This window comes from Tupaia chinensis, unplaced genomic scaffold (genome assembly GCF_000334495.1).
Source record: "Tupaia chinensis unplaced genomic scaffold, TupChi_1.0 Scaffold000082_1, whole genome shotgun sequence".
Classification (NCBI taxonomy): Eukaryota; Metazoa; Chordata; class Mammalia; order Scandentia; family Tupaiidae; genus Tupaia; species Tupaia belangeri.
This window is the reverse complement of record NW_006159543.1, coordinates 882,066-897,274: the sequence shown is the minus strand read 5'-3', so window position 1 is coordinate 897,274 and position 15,209 is coordinate 882,066. Positions and strand designations below refer to the sequence as shown.

Genomic DNA, 15,209 nt, shown 5'->3' with positions numbered 1-15,209 from the left:
TGGCCCAGGCCAGGGTGGAGGAAGAAATAAAATTCCTGACTTAGAGAGTTTTGAGGATGACCTGTGAGTTCCAAGTATTCAAGTTCTCTCCTCATATTTCAAGGCATTAACAGAGCTTCTCAGCCTTAAGCAGAGAAGTTGTAACTTACTTCTCTCCTTTCTCATTGCCCTGCCATAAACCTATGTATAGGAGCTAGTTCAGAATTCGGAAAGCTAAATCTCCACTGTTCAGAATCCATGGAAGACTATAGGGGGAAAGGGCATTAAATTGTGATTTGGGTTATAGGATGCTAATTTCTTGATACCATTCTCACTCCTAAACCATGACAGCTATAATGCTTCCTCTTCTGTGTTTTCATGGGGCCCAAATGTTTTAAATCTGGAATAGTGGTTCTCAAACTTCAATGTATATGAGAATCACCTGGAGAAGGCTATTAAAAATTTGATTCTTGGGTGACTCATGCAGTAGGTTCATGAATCACATTTGAGAAATACTAATCTGAATAACACTTCTCTCTGTATTTTAGGGATTATCGAGTTTCTAAAAGTAAGAAGAGGCCCTTCAGGATCTTAGAGGAACTCAGTCACCCATTTTGTCACCAATTCTCACTTTCCAGACCATAGCATGGGAAGTGTAGATGGTTATGGTTAGGATATAGTGCTAGAGATTCTTGATACCTCTTTAAAGGTGTTTTGCTGAAATCCCTATCATTGATTTATTTTGTATTTGTCCCATGTGTACAAAAGTCAGGAGGGAAAACAGTTTAGTGAAGACAACCTTTGAGTGGCTTGGATTCCAGACTCTCCATTAGTTAGTGTAAGTCAGTGGTACTCAACTCTGGCAGCATGGTAGACTGACTGATGGCTGGGCCTCATCTCAACCTAATGAAATGTGAATCACTAATACAGGCATACTCTGATAGGGAATGAACCTAGTTCATTTCAGTTCTTTTCTGAAGGCCTTGATTCCTTCCATGGAGTTTTATGAGTCACAAATAGTCATTATCAATTCTTCTTGGAAAGATGGCCCACTTGGTTTTATGTTGTCTTTTTCCCCCAGGGGACTCGGGATTTTGTGCTTGTGATGGTGGGATCTCTAGCACCGGACCACCTGGAAAACCAGGCCTGCCTGGGCCACAAGGTCTCATGGGCCTCCCAGGTCTTAAAGGAACCAGAGGAGATCCAGGTTCTGTGGGTGCACAAGGCCCTGCAGGGACTCCAGTAAGTCTTGCCAAACTTTGGCCCCAAAGGAGCAAAGGAAGCTTTTAAGTGCCCCTCAGTCCTCACCTATACTTTCTTGAAGCACAAAAAAAGAAAGATGAAATTAAAAGAGAGCATTGGAGTTTTCATCTATAAGATAAATGTCTCACTAGATGATCTCAAAAGCCCCCTTCTGTTTTAACCTACCTACAACCCCTCCCTTCCTTCCTTTCACAAAATTGTTTGCATTTGCCTAGCACTGTGCGGGACCTTGAAGATAAAATAGGAGTTAAGATGAGGTTTCTATCCTCAATGACTGTAAAATTTAGAAAGGCTGGAGCCAGCCAGGTGGCGTGGTGGTTAAGGCAGCTGATTCAGTTCCCGGGATTGGTGGCTTGAAAAATATGCTGGGTGGCATATGTATGCCTCAAATCCCAAGAAGAGAGTGGAGAAGAGATTGCAGTGTGGCCATACACATACACACCTGAGGAGTGCTTTCTCTCTCTCTGTTTATCTCTTTGGGCAGCACATGTGCCCTAGAGCAAAGTATCTTTTAAAATGTAGAAAGGATACATAAAATAAGTGGGCAATTACTAGCTAGGATGACAGTATAATGAAGTGCTTAGAATAGTGCCAAAGTGTACCCAAGCACCTGTTTTGGGTCATATCTATGTTATATGCCTGAATTCTATGAAGTCTGCATCTCCTGATTATTCTCTTTTGTCTCTTTGTCAGGGCTTATTTGGGTCTTCAGGTCTTGCAGGCACCAAAGGAGAGAAGGGGAAACCAGCTCTCAGTACAGGATCTGGGGCACCAGGGGAGCGGGGTGATCCTGGCCTTCAGGGGTTCCCTGGTGTGAAGGGAGCCCCAGGCAAGGACGGAATACCAGGTTTACCAGGTCTGCCAGGTCTTTCGGTAAGTTGATTGCTCCTGAGTAATTAGCTCTATAAATCCTCATACCTGAGTTTGGGGACTCTGATGGCCACTAGACCATGAAACAGGTCAGAAAGGAGTCTGGAGCATCTCTTCCTGCCACTGATAATTTTTGATCCGTGCTTTTGCTTTCTGTAAAATGGGAATCTTTTCTCAGAATGAGTCATTCTCTCATTTAATGAATACCAGTAACAATTGGCCATATCATATGAAAATGCTTTAGCTTCTCATTGGCTTTCCCCTTCAGCTAGCTGTTTCCTATAGCCTCAAAAGTTGTGTTTATCCTACTTGCTTCCTGCCCTCTCCTACCAGCCCCATTTGGAATGTTTTGCATCAAATCATCAGAGTTGACAAGACTTATGCCCACTAACTAAACTCAGAGAAGGTTGACTAATAAACTAGTGTAATTTTAACAAAACCCAAAGTATTGGTCATACTGGTTACTTCTTTTCTGTGATCAGAGGATTCTCAAGGTAGGTCTCTGAGTTGAACATTTATCTTTTTTATATATTGTCTTTTACAGGGTGATAGTGGACAGGGTTTCCCAGGTGAAAAGGGATTACCAGGACTTCCTGGTAAAAAAGGCCAGTATGGTCCTCCTGGCCCCCCTGGAATTGGGCTGCCAGGACTTCCAGGACACCGTGGGCCTCCTGGAGATCAAGGAATAAATGGCTTGCCTGGAAAACAAGGCTTCCCTGGGCTTCCAGGTTAGTCATGGAATAAAATGGCTTTGGATTTGGAAAATTGATCCCTTATAGAAGACATATGACTCAGGTGCATAAAATGTGTCTTAAAAACAAATTGGCTAGAGACCAGCAGTTAGTCTAATGGCTATGTCGCTGGACTCCCATGTAGTAGATCGCGGTTTGCATCCCGGACCCGGTGGCTTAAAACTCACGCCGGGCGCATGTGTGTGCGTGCCCAAGATCCCAAGAGGAGAACGGAGGAGAAGGGATTGCAGCGTGACCATCCCCCCTGGGATGGTCACACTTTTTGTCTCTCTGTCTCTCTCTGTTGTCTGGCGAGCGCACACGCCCTATAGCGAAAACCTCTCAAAAAAAAATTGGCTAACTGATCACTACTTTCCATCTCCTTAAGGGTTTTCATGAAGGAAAGAGGTCATAATTGTATTGTGGTAAGCTTGAAGAGCAAAACAATATAGATTTCAGCTCTACTTAGTGAAGAACTTCCTAACAAAGCAGTTTGAAAATATAACAGCTGCCTATGGAGGTTATGAGCTCATAATCTCTGGAAAAGTTCAAGGAGAAGCTGAATCACCATTTATTGCAAATACCATCAAAGTAATGAGTGGGAGATTGGACAAGGTGTCCTCTAAATCACATGGTGATGTCATTGGCAGGAAAGAAATTTTTCTCAATTTATAGAATCTCAGATTGGACACAGACCTTGGTTGCATCTAGTCTAATCACCAGTTAACTTCCTCCCTTTTATATAACTGCTTTTTCTACTTAAATTTCAGGAATTATGAGTGACTGCTCATAAATCATAAAGGTGCTATACTAATAACTGACCTTCTTCCATACAGCTAGACAACTCTTCATCTCAGTTTCTGTGTTTCTTTTATTTCATTTTCTTTCTTTTTTTTTTTTTTAGAGGTTTTTGCCTTATGGCACTTTTGCTAGCCAGAGAGCAAGAGGAAAAAAGACAGTTAGAGGAAACGTGAGAAATTATCCCCCCAGGGGAGATGGCCACTCTTCAACCCCTTCTCCTCCATTCTCTTCCTGGGATCTTGGGCATGCCTGGCATGATTTTCAAGCCACTGGGTCCAGGACTTGAACCACGGTCAGTCATGTGGGGTCCAGTGACAACTACTATTCTATCTGCTAGCCCCCAATTTCTATGTTTCTACAACTTAAATGTTTCTGTTAATGTCAGCACATTTCTTATAGTCATTTGAAGCTCAAAAACTTGAGATTATCTCTTATTATTACTTTGCAATGCTCCTTGTAAGCTTTCCTTCCTCTTATTACTGCTAAACTCTCATTATCTCATACTGACTTATCAAATACCTATATGCTTGTTGGAAAAAAAAATGGATGGATGGATAAATGAGTGAATGACAACAACTTCTAAGTAGTTTCCCCTCTCCTACCTTAAAACTCTCCCCATTCAATTCTACTGTGAACATTGCTGCCAATTTAATATCTGTAAAGTGCCTATATCATCATGTTACTCCCCAAGTCTTGCCTGGAAAACAAGGCTTCCCTGGGCTTCCAGGTTAGTCATGGAATAAAATGGCTTTGGATTTGGAAAATTGATCCCTTATAGAAGACATATGACTCAGGTGCATAAAATGTGTCTTAAAAACAAATTGGCTAGAGACCAGCAGTTAGTCTAATGGCTATGTCGCTGGACTCCCATGTAGTAGATCGCGGTTTGCATCCCGGACCCGGTGGCTTAAAACTCACGCCGGGCGCATGTGTGTGCGTGCCCAAGATCCCAAGAGGAGAACGGAGGAGAAGGGATTGCAGCGTGACCATCCCCCCTGGGATGGTCACACTTTTTGTCTCTCTGTCTCTCTCTGTTGTCTGGCGAGCGCACACGCCCTATAGCGAAAACCTCTCAAAAAAAAATTGGCTAACTGATCACTACTTTCCATCTCCTTAAGGGTTTTCATGAAGGAAAGAGGTCATAATTGTATTGTGGTAAGCTTGAAGAGCAAAACAATATAGATTTCAGCTCTACTTAGTGAAGAACTTCCTAACAAAGCAGTTTGAAAATATAACAGCTGCCTATGGAGGTTATGAGCTCATAATCTCTGGAAAAGTTCAAGGAGAAGCTGAATCACCATTTATTGCAAATACCATCAAAGTAATGAGTGGGAGATTGGACAAGGTGTCCTCTAAATCACATGGTGATGTCATTGGCAGGAAAGAAATTTTTCTCAATTTATAGAATCTCAGATTGGACACAGACCTTGGTTGCATCTAGTCTAATCACCAGTTAACTTCCTCCCTTTTATATAACTGCTTTTTCTACTTAAATTTCAGGAATTATGAGTGACTGCTCATAAATCATAAAGGTGCTATACTAATAACTGACCTTCTTCCATACAGCTAGACAACTCTTCATCTCAGTTTCTGTGTTTCTTTTATTTCATTTTCTTTCTTTTTTTTTTTTTTAGAGGTTTTTGCCTTATGGCACTTTTGCTAGCCAGAGAGCAAGAGGAAAAAAGACAGTTAGAGGAAACGTGAGAAATTATCCCCCCAGGGGAGATGGCCACTCTTCAACCCCTTCTCCTCCATTCTCTTCCTGGGATCTTGGGCATGCCTGGCATGATTTTCAAGCCACTGGGTCCAGGACTTGAACCACGGTCAGTCATGTGGGGTCCAGTGACAACTACTATTCTATCTGCTAGCCCCCAATTTCTATGTTTCTACAACTTAAATGTTTCTGTTAATGTCAGCACATTTCTTATAGTCATTTGAAGCTCAAAAACTTGAGATTATCTCTTATTATTACTTTGCAATGCTCCTTGTAAGAGTTCCTTCCTCTTATTACTGCTAAACTCTCATTATCTCATACTGACTTATCAAATACCTATATGCTTGTTGGAAAAAAAAATGGATGGATGGATAAATGAGTGAATGACAACAACTTCTAAGTAGTTTCCCCTCTCCTACCTTAAAACTCTTCCCATTCAATTCTACTGTGAACATTGCTGCCAATTTAATATCTGTAAAGTGCCTATATCATCATGTTACTCCCCAAGTCCAAAGCCATAATTGGTCCCCAATGGATAGAGGAGAATGTCCAAAATCCTCAACCTGGAATTTACAAGTCTCCACACCTGGACACAGCTAACCTTTTCAACCATATCCACACACTCCAATTAACCAATCAATAAAAATGCTGGTCTTCTTTACTGTATTCAAACACAATATTTTCATTTCCAACTACAAGATTTTTGTCCATGTCCTTTGCTACAGTGTCCTTCCTCTTTTCTCTGTGCAGTCACACCATGTCCATCTTTCAAGGTTCAATCCTTCCATGAATGTTTTTATTCTATATCCTAAGCCTCTGGATACTAGGGATGTTGAGTCATACTCCTTAGAGTTTCTCAACCTGCCTAGCCTAGTGCATTTTTCTATAGAAGACTAATATTTACTTTCTGAAGAAGGGTCTTTCCAGTAACCGAAGGGGCATTTCTTAGACCTATTTCTCCTCTTTCCATCTTTTCACCTTGAAGAATTACAAAGAAGAAAGAAAATAGGAGACCAAGTCTTGTGAATTTTTATTTTAAACTCTATTTCTGGCAATTGATTTAATAAAGGATGATGGTACAAGCCAAAACTTGATAATTCCTGAGTCTTGAAACCAAGTTGTGTGACCAGCAGATGGTGTAATGGTTATGTCACTGGACTCCCATGTAGTAGACTGTGGTTCGAGTCCTGGACCCAGGGGCTTAAAACTCATGCTGGACACATGTGAGTGCCTGTCCAAGGTACTGAGGGGAGAATGGAGAAGAAGGGATTGTGGCCTGGCCATCCCCCCCAGTATATATATATAAAATCTGCCTTTTGGATGTCCTAGTGTCAGCTATAGCTTTTTTTTCCAACTCTGTACCTAGAGACAGTGCTCATGGTCATTCTGCTGCCCCTCACCAATTGAATCATCACTCTAGCTTAACTCATTTTGTAAGCAATGAAGTTTTAAGCTGAGTGATAATAATATGGCACCTATAAATTTTCATGCTTTCAAATCTTCTGGATAATCACTAATACTCCAACTGTTTGAGAACCAGCTAAATCAACTGAAGGAGTCCATGGATTATTTCCTGTTTGGGGGTCTTTTGTTTTGTTTTTGTTTTTGCTACAGGACACATGTGCTCTCCAGAGAGAGAGAAAGAGAGAGAGAAAGTGAGAAATCATCCCCCAGGGTCCTTATCCTCCATTCTATTCTTGGGATTTTGGGCATGCATGCACACATGCCCAGCATGATTTCCAAACTGCAGGGACTGTGTCCAGGACTTAAACTGTATGAGCAGCCATGTGGGAGGTCCCATGCCAACTGTTGGATTGGGACTATTTCTCTCCTAAATTTGACTAGTCCACAAGCATGGAAAGTTTTTAGGAATATAGAGATGTACTAAGCTATAGCTTGGGAGATGTCTTATGCCAAAAATGTCTTTGTTGTAGTACTAAGACTTTCAAAAAATTAATAAGGAACATTAAATTTATTTTTCTCTCCATGGCAACCAAATATCACTCCTCAAGCCTAGCTTTCTTTCCACACAATTTTACAAATAAATAACCTGTAGGAGCCAGGAATTTCATTGTAGCCATTTCTGTTGCCACCATAAAATTAAGATGTTTTTCCTAAGTGTGTCCACGCCAACCAGTGGTAGTCCAAGCCAGGACAACTGTTTTGCCAGGAAAGGGAATTTAATCATCAGAAGCCTTTCAACTTAGTAAAGTGAATTATTACAAACTCTGGAAAAGCAGACAACTGGCTGTTTTCAAAGAGATTCTGCTCCACATGCTCATAGTAATAAATTATACTGGCCATTACTGAAGTGGCCACTGTATGCTGGATCCTCCATGGATGCCAATTTTACTCAATACAGACAAGGAATTTGGTTGGCGGGCATATATCTGGGCTACAGATAAGACTTCCTTTGGTCCTCAAGGAACTCCTGGCCTACTTTAATTTTCTTCTTTACCTGATTGGTCTAGGTGACTGCTGCTGCAGGGAGAAGGTTGGTAAAGGAGACTTAGACACAGAGGGAGGTGAGAGCTAGATAAACCTACAGACTCTCAGACACCAGTGTTGGCAAAACACATCTTCCTCTTCACCTTTGTCTCAGACATGCACAATGGCCTGAGCACCACACCAGAGCTCCTGTTTGGGGAGGGGTTATCCTAAGGCTGGGATGCAAAACTGACCTTAACTTGCTTTGGAGGGTCTTTAGCACATACTTCCTGGCAGAGAGAGTACAGGAGAAAGTGGGCATCCAGTCACTGAGAAGGGCTGATTTTCTTCACTATGCATGTTGATTGCTTGACTGAGCTCCACCTGAAACAGCTTCATTTGCTGAACTTAACTGGGGCCATAAGTCTCCTTAGGAGGTACCTGGAAGGATCTGCACATGTCTTATATAATCCAGAATAAATTGAGATATTAGAGACTTCCTAGCCAGAGGCTTTTTTATTCTGAAGATGAATTTTGGCATTAGTGGGGAAAATTCTAAATAATTAAGTCATGTGTTGCACTTGCAGAATAGTTCATAGGTAGAGCTGATTACTGCTCTGTTGAGAAGGCTCTGAATTCAGAAATGTAAACTAGAAGACAGGGATATAAAGTAAAAGAGCCAGATACTAGCGTGACTTGAAGTCCTTACCTTCTTGTCATTTTGAACCTCTGTTTGCAGAATGTAAGTACTATGGTTCATAGGACTTCTGTGATGCAAAATGATGAAAGCAAGTATGTCCTTGATTTCCTCTAGTTACTACCCATCTTCCCTTTTATCATTTTTCCTGTCCTGAAACCTTTCCAGATGCATATTTTCAGCTCCATCTTCTAAAGGCTTTGTTTTTAATCAGGTGGTCAGATTTAAATGTATTAAAATAATCTGACAAATTGAGGATGAATTGCCTCGTGTTTGTCATGTTTGGACCCAGCCTAGGGATTTTCATATATATAGGCTTGTTTCTTAAGACATAAAGCATGGAAGTGCAATGGTAGCGTTGAACACATTGGATCCACTGGGCCATCAAGATAGATGAGTGAGGGACCAGCAGTTAGCGTAATGGCTATGTCGTTGGATTTCCATGTTGTCGACCATGGTTCAAGTCCCAGACCTGGTGGCTTAAAACTCACGCCGGGCGCGTGTGTGTGCATGCCCAAGATCCCAAGAGGCAAATGGAGGAGAAGGGATTGCGGCGTGGCCATCCCCCCTGGGGGGTGTGTGTGGTTTCTTGCTTTCTGTCTCTCTGTCTCTGTCTGTCTGGCGAGCGCATGCGCCCTATTGCAAAAACCTCTCCCAAAAAGAGAAAAAAAAGATAGATGAGTAAAAAGAGTCTTCTACAGGGTCACTCTCATGGTACCACCTGTGGAGACAGTTTTTCAGCCTAGTTCAAAGAACACAGGCCCACACTGAACGCAAGATGGGAAGCCCCCTTCCCATGAAGCATCTCACCATGAGGTGCTTACCTATAGAGCACATTTCCACAATAGAGAAATAACTCTCAAGAGATAGTTCTGTCATCACAGCGTCTGGAAGGCTGGAGGTAGGTGTGACCACCTATGAAGGCCTATGACAGTCTCTCCACCTGGGAAAATATTACTCTAAAAACCTGAGATCTAGAAAGCTATAAAGTACTGTTTCTAACCTGATTGAGGTAGAAATCAGGGGATAACCTTGCAGGAGCTAGCTTTTCTTTATACTCCGCCTTAAGTAAGATTATAAGAAGTATGATTCATTGAAGATACAGCAGGGTGCAAGGCACTGGTGCAAAGTGCTATTAGCACTGTTTCTTATAAGCTTCACCAACTCCGTATGAGATAGGTAGTTCCCATTATACATGAGCCTCAGAGAGGTTAAGTATCTTGCCCACACAGCTACTTAGTAGCAGAACAAGGATATCAGCTCAGGTCCATCTGGCTTCAGAGCCCAACCTCTTAACTAGTATATTATACTGTTCAATTCTCAATCCTGATAGAACAAGTGGGCTAAAAATGCCAAGGTTTCATATTATAAACTAGAAGTGGAATCAGAGAAGGAATGCCAGCCAGTTGAGTAAGCAGTATGAATCATAGGCTATATACACATTTTTCAGAAATGCAATTTGTGATTTAAGTACAGGCAAATGCTATAGCAGTTTATTAGAACTGTTGGTGCTATGGTTTAAAGCAGACCTTGGGGGATTGTTTTAATGAATAGGCAAGACTAATTTTAATTAGCATAGCAATTATTTGTAAATGGCACTTGAGAGAGCCCACAATTTGTTCACCAGTATTTTATTCAACCTCCCCTCTGTGATCCTATAGACTTTATTTGCATTATGAATGAGCAAGGAAGAATTTGCTAGGAGAAGGGCTATGCATGCCAATTTCAACATCTTGAATATTGAAACTAATTACTCCTTCTCCCTTAGTAGCAGAGTTGACAGTTTCAAATAAGGAGCTGAGAGAAAGGTCGCCATGTGGCTATCATGCCCAAGAGAGTGACCTTCAGTGTTTTCCTAGTATAAGCATATGGGTTTATCCGACCAAGGGCAATCAAAGGAATTCAGTAGATCTGAAACGAAGTATCAAAAGAGCCAAATAATTTGGGAAAATAGATTCCATGAAAAGGGCAAACGTGAACTCGAAGGGCCCTGGCTGTAAACCTTAAATCTAGTTACATTGGTGTAGTGAAGCAGGCTAGGCCAAGCACCTACTCTATGAAGACGCTCTCTCTGAAGGCAGAGTGAGTAGGCAATTACTGTTTGATGCTGTTCCTGCATGCGCTATATCACCAGGAAACCTTCTTAGGTAACACTCACTGCATAGATGACTGACCACTGGGCGCCAATGATTTGATAGGTGATATCCTGGCACTTGGACATAATCTCATCTCATCTGTAAGCAATTGCACTGGTAGTTACTTACAGAGCTTCTGATAGCAGGATTCTTCTGTGTGGGCTCCTAACTGTTTACTAAGAACAACTTAGTTGCCCCATTGAATGGAATAAAAGTAAAGGAGCATGCTTGGGTGAAATCTTCCCTGACTCGGTAGGTTCACCAGATGCATATATGTTGCCATCTACAGGAATCACCTTACCTTGTATTATTCCTGGCTCATATGGTCCATCAGGATTTCCAGGAGCTGCCGGATTTCCAGGTATGAAATGATGCCAGAGAAAGCCACTGAGTATATGTGTAAGGGCCATGAGCCAAAGGAAGTAGAATATAGTTCACTAGTATTTGGGGATCCACATTCCTCAGGGCAGCCTTGGGGACTGAGGAAATAAAATGGCTACTAGAGAGAGCAGTATATGGAGGTAAGAAATAGGAGAGGCCCTCCACAGGATTAGGTTTCTTGACATTGTGAATCATACCTAACCATTCAGACGTCCCTTTCTCTTACTACTTACATCTGAGTTTTCAGGCCCTAAAGGAGCCCGTGGCCTCCCTGGGATTCCCGGGCAGCCTGGATCATATGGAAATAAAGGGGAGCCTGGAAGTCCAGGATTGATTCGTCTCCCTGAATTGCCAGGTAAGGAAAACAGCTTCTCCTCACCTGCTTCTCCTTTTTGTGTAAGTGTATGTCTGGATTATGAGAGCCTTCCACTAATAACAGGAATCTAGGTTTGCTCTCTGATGTGGTTGAGATGATTAGAATTCACACCCAGGCAACACAGACTACAGAGGCATGGAATGTTAGCTTGTTAGCAATAAGAGCCATTCGAGATCAGCTAGGACAATCCCTTAACTTTCAAATGAGGAAACTGAGGCCCAGGTGGAAGGTGTTTTTTTCTGAGTTTACAGTGTTGCTAGTAACAGAGCTAGAACTCAGCCAGTTTGTCTACCTTCCAGTCCTATGTCCATTTCTTGGATCAACTCCTTAAAGGTCAGAGGAAGGGATTCAGATGAGTCAGAGGGAAGTTGTCCATTTCTATCCCTCTTCCCACACCCTGTCATTCCAGCCTGAGCTTCATGGCTCCACCGTGTTCTGTTGTTTCTCAAATTGTGCTCCCTGGGCCAGCATCAGCATCACTTGAGAATGTACTAGGAATGTACATTCTCAGACTCTTTACAAGGCCATCTGATTAGAAATGCCAGATGTGAATCCAGCAATCAGTGTGACCCCAGGTGACCATAACCCAGGCTCATTTCTGAGGCCTGAAACTGCTCTGTAGCTAGAAACTTGTCTTGGACCATACATTACCAGGGTCTATCAACGTCTGAGTTTCACCCCACCACTGTCTCTCCACCCAAAAAGAAATAGGAAAGACAGAAGTTAGCTCTAGAGGAGGTTGGGTTTTTCCAGAAAGCTTTGGGTATAACCCTGTGGTCTTCAGTAACTGTAGGAGCTCCAGGAGCAGGTTGCTGAGCTCTGCCCATGGCCTGCTCTCACTGAACTAGAATCTTCTCTAGGTTATGTGGTGGTCTCTGTTTCTATATATGACCTCTCAGAACCAAAGACCTCTGACCTACAAGAGATGTGATGTACATTATTAATATGTTAGTTTTTGTATTAGAAAAACCTGTCTCAGAGACCTTTACTTAGACAAATTGCTTCTAAATAACCATGGCTTTTTATTTTTACTCTTCACATTTAGGATTTCCTGGACCTCGTGGGGAGAAGGGCTTGCCTGGGTTTCCTGGGCTCCCTGGAAAAGATGGCTTGCCTGGGAAGGTTGGCAGTCCAGGCGTCCCAGGTTCCAGAGGAGCCGCTGGTGACATCTTTGGTGCTGAAAATGGTGCTCCAGGGGAGCAAGGCCTGCAGGGATTGCCAGGGGACAGAGGATTTCCTGGAGACTCTGGCCTTCCAGGACCCAAGGGTGACTCTTTTACCTCACTTAAGAATCTACAGAAAGCCTTACAGTAGCTGGTATACTTACATGAATATTTGCATGAATTTGCAGTGATGAATTAACTAATTAGGGGGTTAAAATGAAATAACATATTGTTCTGTCCCTCCCTTTTGGGAAATGTCCCTTAAATGGCCTGAGTGCATTTTCCTGTCTTAGTAATTCAAGAATAGTCAAGTTTCTTGTAAAGCATCTGATTTACTTCTGAGAATAGCAGGAAGGCTGGAGCTGAGAAGACAGTGGCAGACAGTGGGATACATGGGATCAGACTCTTCTACCAGAAGTAAGTTTGGTTGACCTATCAATCCAGGCTGTGATCACCTGTTCCTTCCTTTTATTAGGTTTGCATGGGAAGTCTGGCTTGCTAGGCCCCAAAGGTGAGCGGGGCAGCCCAGGAACACCAGGACATATAGGACAGCCAGGACCTCCAGGGCCTGATGGTCTGGATGGCATCAAGGGCAAACCTGGGCTCCCAGGAACACCAGGTTTTCCTGGCTCTTCAGGTAGGTCCTTTGGAAGAAGAACTCCAGATTGGTAGATTCCAGCTGGGCCCTGTGCTCGGGTGCCATAAGGGGTAACAGCAGCAGTGTGACATGGTCAGATTTTAGAGTGATACTAGACTTTCCTAGCCTCTCAAGTTTCAGATCTCAAGTCACCCTTGCATTACCAAGCAGAAGAGATGGCTGTAGTTAGTTTCCCAAGTATTATAAAGAGTCACTCCCCACCCCTTCTTCCATGGCCTCATGTCCCTTTCTATATTTCAACCTCCCTCCTGCCTTCCCTAAGTTAGAAAAGTTGCCCTTTTTGTTGAGGTGGTTCTAGCCCATTTCCATTGCTTTTGTTTAAAATTGTTGCCATAGGGCACATGCACTTACTGGGCAGGGCAGGGTGGTGATGGTGAGAAAACACCCACTATGGGGCATGACCACTCTCCAATCCTTTCTCCCTCATCTTTCCCTCCTCTTGGGATTTTGGGCATACATGCCAAGTTTGTTTCTCAAACCTCCGGGTCAAGGACTTGAACCCCAAGTTTGGTAATGTAGGATCAAACTTCCTTAACCACCATGCCACTGGCTGGCCCTCCCTTACATTTACTGAGGTTGTAGGAGCCTGGTTTAGGCCCAGGAGAAACTTTAGCAGAATGTGACAACACCCCAGTGGCCTGCCTCTCAGGCAAGCATGCCTCTGAGACCCACAGCCAGTGTTTTCGCTCTGCAGGGAGCCTGACACCCACTGGTTCCAGCCTAATTTTTATAGCTTGCCTTTTCTTTGAACCACCCTCCTTGCCCTGCTTCAGTGCCTACATCATCACTGCCCCCAATACTCTTGACCAAGTGACTGAAGTTGAGTTATTTGCAAAGTCATTAATATCCTTTTTATCCCCTTTGCCCTTCTATATTTCTGGGGTCTTCATATAGGCTGCCTAGGTGAGAAAACAGCACACAAGCTGACAGACCAACAGCCCCATCAGCTTCGCTGCTCAGGGAATTATCTAACATGGCCTTACTTACAAGGCCAGGGATCCCCGAGCTCATGCTGTGGGGTTGGCTCCCATTGAATTTCTTTCCCTTGTTATGGAGTCCCCCTCACAGCCTCCCATTTGAATCCTGGGGCCTGTAGCTACTTGATGCTTTTCATTCCATAGAAAGCCAAGTCAGCCATTCATTTAGGTCCTTGGGGGCCCAAATACCTCTGTCGTCATTGATTTAATCCTTTGGTTTTTTAATTTCCTTGCTTTGTACCTGAACATTCCACTTTGGCAGCAGCTCAGGAGGTTAATCCCATTGACCAACTTTAAAGCATGGTGAAAGACTTCTCAGAATACCTAGGAGACCAAATGGGCCTTGTGGGTTTCTACAGTACTTGGCACTAGGGGGTCTTTCAACCTTAATGCCAAGGAACTGGCTGATTTAACTGCTTGCTTGAAGGATTAAAAGGGCAGCCCTGTATCCAAGGTTCCCTGGGAGGCTGAAACAATAGCTCAGCTTTAACCTCTGCTTCACCGATTGGCTCAGGAAACAGCCATTTGTGGTGTGATTCAGCCTGGAAGTAAAGGGAAACTGAAGCCCAGTTGCCACCTTGGCTTCCCAGAGCTCCATTCAGAGGCTAAAGCGTGAACCACATTCATAAAAGGAGACAAAGTCATAACCAGAGGGGTTTCCTCTCTCAGCCAGCTCCTGTGCTGTGCTGGAAGAAATAGCCATTGGCATGGCACTGTGGGCAGTAAGTGCTAATGCTTCAGCCAACGAAGAACTCTGCCTGTTAGCAGCTTGCATGTACCATTGTTAATGAGTCATTTTCAAAACCCAACAAGCCAACCAGCCAGAAGCTGTGGGACTAGACAGTGGCCCAGATCTGTCCAGAGCCTTTCTTGATGGCTGTCCTATGTTCTCTCCTGTGCTGATTCAGGTCATCCTGGAAAGAAAGGTCCAAGAGGTGAGGCAGGTTCCCCTGGCTCAGCTGGTAAGAAAGGTCTACCTGGGCTGAAAGGCCTTCCTGGATCTCCTGGGCTAAGTGGCTTTAAGGGGAGTCCAGGCT

The 15,209-nt window shown here is 43.3% G+C and overlaps 1 protein-coding gene across 1 annotated transcript in view; it reads left to right on the top strand.

Annotated features, from left to right (window-relative positions):
* The window catches only part of COL4A6 (collagen type IV alpha 6 chain), a 78,597-nt gene that overhangs the window by 37,555 nt on the left and 25,833 nt on the right, over positions 1–15,209 (top strand). Inside the window, exons 19-26 of the mRNA XM_027769693.1 lie at positions 1,061–1,221; positions 1,936–2,115; positions 2,657–2,840; positions 10,907–10,978; positions 11,246–11,353; positions 12,420–12,641; positions 13,013–13,174; positions 15,081–15,209. The exon at positions 15,081–15,209 is cut by the window's right edge and continues 72 nt beyond it. Of these exons, the coding sequence (XP_027625494.1) occupies positions 1,061–1,221; positions 1,936–2,115; positions 2,657–2,840; positions 10,907–10,978; positions 11,246–11,353; positions 12,420–12,641; positions 13,013–13,174; positions 15,081–15,209 (1,218 nt within the window). The remainder of the gene's footprint in view (positions 1–1,060; positions 1,222–1,935; positions 2,116–2,656; positions 2,841–10,906; positions 10,979–11,245; positions 11,354–12,419; positions 12,642–13,012; positions 13,175–15,080) is intronic.